The sequence below is a fragment of the Entelurus aequoreus genome, linkage group LG14 (assembly GCF_033978785.1).
Source record: "Entelurus aequoreus isolate RoL-2023_Sb linkage group LG14, RoL_Eaeq_v1.1, whole genome shotgun sequence".
Taxonomy (NCBI): domain Eukaryota; kingdom Metazoa; phylum Chordata; class Actinopteri; order Syngnathiformes; family Syngnathidae; genus Entelurus; species Entelurus aequoreus.
In genome coordinates this window covers 56365526-56373055 of record NC_084744.1, presented here as the reverse complement: position 1 = coordinate 56373055, position 7530 = coordinate 56365526, and the positions used below count along the sequence as shown (strand labels likewise).

The 7530-nt window shown below is 36.7% G+C and overlaps 1 protein-coding gene across 1 annotated transcript in view; it reads right to left on the bottom strand.

Moving 5' to 3' along the window:
• Positions 1-4804: 4804 nt before the first annotated feature.
• LOC133665453 (uncharacterized protein CXorf38 homolog) overlaps positions 4805-7530 on the bottom strand; it is a 12807-nt gene continuing 10081 nt past the window's right edge. The window contains exon 6 of the mRNA XM_062070752.1: positions 4805-7263. Coding sequence (XP_061926736.1) covers positions 7201-7263 — 63 coding nt within the window. The 3' untranslated portion in view covers positions 4805-7200. The remainder of the gene's footprint in view (positions 7264-7530) is intronic.

Below are 7530 nucleotides of genomic sequence, written 5' to 3'. Positions count from 1 at the left end.
AGCCTTTCTGTTGGAAAAATATGTTTGAAAGAGGAATCATTTTTGTCAATGATATTATCAATGAGAATGGTAAAATTATGAAGTATGATGAATTTAGAGCTATGTATGGTGATGCTTGCTCAAGCTTTTCATTTTTTCAACTAACTGGAGTAATTGGGAAAAGATGGAAACAAATAATTAATTATGGAACTACTAAATTATTAGTTTGTAAACCTCTAATAAGAAATTCTAGTTGGCAAAAAGGAACTAAAATAAATGGAAAAATATATAATTTTTATTTAATAAAGAAATCTTTGAAGGCTGCCTCATACAACACAAATGGAAAATGGGAGGACTTTTTTGACTGCCCGTTGACATGGGATGCCATATTCAAACTAATCTATAAAACCACTATCGATGTGCAAAATCGTTATATTTTCAAATTAAAATTATTTATAACTTCTTACCCACAGGGAAAATGTTAAAATTATGGAATATGACAGAGTCAGATGATTGCCGATTTTGTTGTCAGGAGCCTGAATCCACCCTGCATTTGTTTTGGTATTGTCATATTGTGTCTTTGTTTTGGGTGGAAGTTGAAAAAATGTGTTTAAGGATTGGTTTGTTTATGAAGCTTAATGTGGTTTCTGTTATTTTAGGAGAGTTCATTGACAATCATGATTTAGTCAATTTAATTATAGTACTCGGTAAAAGGTTTATTTTTAAGGCCAAAAACAGATATTCACTTAGTATTACTTTCTTTAAAACATTTATTCAGTATTTTCTAACTTTAGAAAGTTACATGGTTGAAAACGATAATGATGCCAAAAAACATTTAAAAAAAAGATGAGAAGTCCTCAAAGGCTTATTTTGAAAGTATAATTATGTTTATAGATTATATGATATCTGTTGTTGTGTTCCCTAATTTGAGTGACCTGGACATAATCTGGACTGTACATTAATGCTTATTTTGAAAATGTAATTTTGTTTATAAATTATATGCAATCTGTTGTGTTCCCTAATTTTGTTCTGTGTACATGAATGAAGGTGTGTGTTGCTGAGTCCGACTTGGACATTATCTGGACTGGGCCTGGTTTAAAAAAACCTTTAAACAAATCTAATTTCATTGACAACCTGGTCTGTTGAAGATAAGGCCATTTTTAAAAAAATAAAATAAAATAAGAAATAAATAAAAAACATTTTCTTGGATAAAAAAGAAAGTAAAACAATATAAAAATAATTACATAAAAAATAGTAATTAATGAAAATGTTAGTGGACCAGCAGCCTATACAATCATGTGTGCTTCAGGGACTGTGTCCCTTGCAGATGTGTTGTCTATGTTGTGGGAACCAGAATATTGGTAGCAGAAAGAAATAAGCCCTTTTGTGTGAGTGGATGAGTGTGCATGGGGGAGGTTGTTTGGGTTGATGCACTGATTGAAAGTGTATCTTGTGTTTTTTCTATGTAGATTCAATTAAAAAAAAAAAAAAAAAATTTTTTTTTTTTTTAGAACAGGCCCGCGGGCGACTCATCTGGTCCTTACGGGCGACCTGGTGCCCGCGGGCACCGCGTTGGTGACCCCTGGCCTACATGAAATTATTTGTCTGTTACAGCATGTGATAGTAACCTGGCTTTTTAGCATTAAGCTAATGTTACATGATTCGGCAATTGCTAATCAATAAATAGCTAGTTCTGTTTTAACGTCGGGTTAATATTGTGGAGGGGGCTAAATTGTTATGGAAAATAATAATGTAACGTTAGGTAATTACAGTACTCCCTGGTGTACAGTCATTTGTAAGTCATTCTAGTTAATGCAATATTAAAAAGCACAAATAGAGAACTCTGTAGGATCCCCTTTTTTTGTAATATAGTTGTTAAAGTCATACTGGTTTGATATCTTGTTTTGTGCAGTGCCTTATTTATATTGTAATTTTAATTTATTTTATGCAATTTGTTGACACTTTTTATTTTGTGTTTATGTATGTAAAAAATATTGTATTTCATATATTCATTTTTTATTTTTTGTATTCATTTATTTATCCATATTTTTTAAAATCTTGTTAACTATTCTGATTGTTAATTTGCTTTCTTTAAGTAAAAAAAAAAGGTCAAAGACAAAGCTATTCGGTTTCTTATACACTTCACTGCCGATGTGGGGGGGCGCCACCTAAAATCTTGCCTAGGGCGCCAGATTGGTTAGGGCCGGGCCTGAATATACTCTATAAAACAAACAAATTGATATGGACTATTAAAACAGTCCATTAGAAATGAATGGAGAATAAGCACTGTAGATTTAGACAGCGCTTTAAACATGGTCTACGTCGCCCTCTAGTGGTAGGATAGGGTAACTACTGTGTTACAAGAAGTACGTCGCCATAAAAGGGGCGAAAGTTGAGCTGGCGATTTATATCGTCATTCAGAAACATTGTTGCAAACAACATCGAACACTTTATAGGAATTGTAGCATTAATAAGAGTGCTATATTCGCCGTATACTTACATTTTAGTCGGGAACGCACACGACGCTGTTTACACCATCACCCAAACAGCTACAAACAGGAAATGACGTCCCAGACTAGCTCGCCAAAATAAGAGCACAGGAAACCCAACATCTTAAAACTGCGACAGAATAGGATAAAACTAAAACACTTTCTGACAGTTGGTATTGAACTTGGTAAGAACTTCAGCCATATAATCAACAGGAGGCGATACGTGAAGTCAGGTGAACAAACGTCAACAGAACTGAACATGTCTTGTGGTGTACCGCAAGGATCAATACTCTGACCAAAATGATTCCATTTCTATAAAAACGACATTTGTAAAGTTACAAAGAATTTAAAGTTGGTGTAGCGGTAAAGTCCTAAACTGTTACTGCGACTGGTTGCTGACTATAAATGAAGCTAGTTTAGACATGTGCAGCCAGCTAATAATCGATGTCCATGTTTAAAAAAAATGTTTATTAACATCCGTCAGACAGTCACATAAATAAAACTCACTTTGTAATCAAACGGTATTTGTTGAAAGGACTAGTTAGTACAATCATACTTCTAAACCCTACCGATTTTCCCGGGAGACTCCCGAATTTCAGTGCCCCTACCGAAAATCTCCCCGGGGCAACCATTCACCCGATTTCCACCCGGACAACGTTATTGGGGGCGTGCCTTAAAGGCCTACTGAAATGAATTTTTTTTATTTAAACGGGGATAGCAGGTCCATTCTATGTGTCATACTTGATCATTTCGCGATATTGCCATATTTTTGCTGAAAGGATTTAGTAGAGAACGACGACGATAAAGTTCGCAACTTTTGGTCGCTGATAAAAAAAAGCCTTGCCTGTACCGGAAGTAGCGTGACGTCACAGGAGGAAGGGCTGCTCACATTTTCCTATTGTTTACAATGCAGCGAGAGAGATTTGGACCGAGAAAGCGACGATTTCCCCATTAATTTGAGCGAGGATGAAAGATTTGTGGATGAGGAACGTGAGAGTGAAGGACTAGAGTGCAGTGCAGGACGTATCTTTTTTCGCTCTGACCGTAACTTAGGTACAAGGGCTCATTGGATTCCACACTTTCTCCTTTTTCTATTGTGGATCACGGATTTGTATTTTAAACCACCTCGGATACTATATCCTCTTGAAAATGAGAGTCGAGAACGCGAAATGGACATTCACAGTGACTTTTATCCCCACGACAATACATCGGCAAAACACTTTAGCTACGGAGCTAACGCGATAGCATCGGGCTCAAATGCAGATAGAAACAAAAGAAATAAACCCCTGACTGGAAGGATAGACAGAAGATCAACAATACTATTAAACCATGGACATGTAAATACACGGTTAATGCTTTCCAGCTTGGCGAAGCTTAACAATGCTGTTGCTAACGACGCCATTGAAGCTAACTTATCAACGGGACCTCACAGAGCTATGCTAGAAACTTTAGCGCTCCACCTACGCCAGCCAGCCCTCATCTGCTCATCAACACCCGTGCTCACCTGCGTTCCAGCGACCGACAGAAGGACGAAGGACTTCACCCGATCATTCGTGCGGTCGGCTAGCGCGTCTGCTATCCACGTCAAAGTCCTCCTGGTTGTGTTGCTACAGCCAGCCGCTAGTACACCGATCCCACCTAAAACTTTCTTCTTTGCAGTCTTCATTGTTCATTAAACAAATTGCAAAAGATTCACCAACACAGATGTCCAGAATACTGTGGAATTTTGAGATGAAAACAGAGCTTTTTTGTATTGGATTCAATGGTGTACCAATACTTCCGTTTAACTAGTGACGTCACGCGCATACGTCATCATACATAGACGTTTTCAACCGGAAGTTTAGCGGGAAATTTAAAATTGCACTTTATAAGTTAACCCTGGCCGTATTGGCATGTGTTGCAATGTTAAGATTTCATCATTGATATATAAACTATCAGACTGCGTGGTCGGTAGTAGTGGCTTTCAGTAGGCCTTTAAGTATAAATAAACCAACGCATTTTATGATGTAGGCCGAAATTGAGCTTCCCCTCCTTGAGAGACCAGCATCCGCCACTGGCGGGCGGCTATTAGAGCATCCAATTCCACTTGCTCCTTTTTCCTCCTTATAGCCTCTGCTTGTTCCTCCTGTTCCCTCCTCAAAGCCTCTGCCTGCGCCTCCTGTTTACACTTTAGAGCGGCTGCGTGCGCCTCCAATGCATGCATCTCCTCCAATGTATGCCTCTCCAATGCATGCATCTCCTTTAAAGCAATAGCTCGGGCAATAAGTGCTGCCTTATCCGCCTCTGCTTTTACGCCACCAGAAGAAATGGAAGACCTTTTGCTTTTGTTTGAGGCTGTGGATTTATTGAGCTTTGATAAGACATTAGATTGAACATTGGAAATGCTGCCGCGGGGTTGCACACTTACATTTACATTGTCAATACCATCAACAGCAGAACCCTCATTTTCAACCTCATCATCATCATTTTGAGAATACATCAACCTGTCAACCTTTTCAATAAAACCATCAAAATTCAACCTTAGTGACATCATGAACTTGACAGACAGAAAGAGTATGTGGCCCCTTAATCACCACATAGCACCAGAAAACCGTGAGCATACTTCTTAGAGCTTTGACGAGAGTAAATAAGTTGAACTGCTAAAATGCAATGAAAATGAAAATTATATGTACCGTATTTTTCGGACTATAAGTCACAGTTTTTTTCATAGTTTGGCCGGGGGTGCGACTTATACTCAGGAGCGACTTATGTGTGAAATTATTAACACATTAGCGTAAAATATTAAATAATATTATTTAGCTCATTCACGTAAGAGACTAGACGTATAAGATTTCATGGGATTTAGCGATTAGGAGTGACAGATTGTTTGGTAAAAGTATAGCATGTTCTATATGTTATAGTTATTTGAATGACTCTTACCATAATATGTTACGTTAACATACCAGACACGTTCTCAGTTGGTTATTTATGCCTCATATAACGTACACTTATTCAGCCTGTTGTTCACTATTCTTTATTTATTTTAAATTGCCTTTAAAATGTCTATTCTTGGTGTTGGCTTTTATCAAATACATTTCCCCCAAAAAATGCGACTTATACTCCAGTGCGACTTATATGTTTTTTTCCTTCTTTATTATGCATTTTCGGCCGGTGCGATTTATACTCCGAAAAATACGGTATGTAATATTGGCTGCATTTCTGACAGTTGTTTGTGTGCCATGTTGTTCCAGACCACAGCAAACATGACCTAACTTGCTAAAGATTGTAATAACTCTATTAAAAGAAGACTTCCAGGAGTAATCTCACCGTGTGAGAAGTTTCACTAATGTTTTCCAATGTTGTAAAAATGTGTAAAATAAATATTACATTTCAACATTTCTGGAAATTTGCTTCAGCCTGCGACGCATAGTCTTTTTGATAGTAGGCTAATATAGACACTTACATCATGTGTTGTCCTCATTAAAGCACTTACATAAGCCTTTTAAAGTCATTTTGATAGTAGGCTATTATAGCTAATATAAACACTTTCATCATGTGTTGCCTTCATTATAACACTTACATAAGCCTTTTAAAGTCATTTTGGTAGTAGGCTATTATAGCTAATATAGACACTTTCATCATGTGTTGCCTTCATTATACGGCTTTTCATTTTTTGCGGCTCCAGACAGATTTGTTTTTTGTATTTTCGGTCCAATATGGCTCTTTCAACATTTTTGGTTGCCGACCCCTGCTCTACTTATTCAAAGCTAAACAATTTGGTATTATAATTAGGGATGATGTTTGAGTTCGAGCCCATTATCGAATCCTCTTATCGAACAGATTCCTTATCGATTCTCTTATCGAATCCAGATAGGTTGTTGTATATGGAAAAAAACACAATATTTGGTTTAACAAAAGCTCACTTTTATTTTATAAGAAAAAAAAATAAAAATAAATATTGACTGTTACCCCCCCTAAAAAAATAAAATAAATAAATATTGACTGTTGTTACCCAAAGTATATTAAGTGGGATTTTTCAGAAAAACTAATATATACAGTAACACAAAAACAAGCTGTCTCTGTGATCACTATAGGTGAATAGCCATGCCTTGAGGCGTTTTTTCCGGTCCATTATTTTTGCTGCTTGTGAGCTACTTGTGAGCTACGTCATTTCCTGTGATGTTCCACAGGGCATTTCTTGTGGGACGGGATTCGTTCCCAGGGATTCGAATAAACAACCAACTCTTTTTCTTTACTATAGTGGCCTCGATAACGGGAACCGGTTCTCAAAAAGGGATTCGAGTCCATGGAATCGGTTCTTTCTTATCGAACGGTTCTTTTCTTATCGAACAACCGGGAGAACCGGTTTCGAACATCATCCCTAATTATAATGTAGCTACAATATCAAATAAGGTAAGGATTTATATTGGATGTCACATTTGTATATTTGGCTGGACTATACATAAGTGTATGACAAGTGTAAAGTGTATTAACAAGTGGTAAACAAAAATATGGCAAACAACCTTTGACACAGGTGCATGCATGTCCTTAAATACTGAACAACACCCGTGCCCACGTGACCAGTTACACCCTCATCCCAGCAGACACACCCTTCCACACAGATTATTCTTAAAATACCCTCATTCTGGAACTTTTGTTCCTATCCCCAAAAGTAGAAATTGTTCACAATCAATTTTTTTAGACATTCACTTATCTCTGGTGATAATATCTCGGCTACTGATCATTCAACTTTTCAACGTAAAAATCGTGTATAATCTTTAAGGAAATGTTCCAGCGTCGTCAGCTGCTCCGTGTCCTGGAAAAGACAATGGGATGGTTAAAATTGTGTTTCTACACAACCTTTTCATACACCGACACAACATTATAGGACACAATACAATAATGCTCTGTTTTGATCGACACTGTCAGGTATTACTCTTACAATTTCATGTTGTTGTACAGTACTAAATACACAGTATATATTTTTTTAAATTTATGATTAAAATAATATATATATATATATATATATATATATATATATATATATATATATCTCTCACTCTAAATGTGTGTGTGTGTGTAT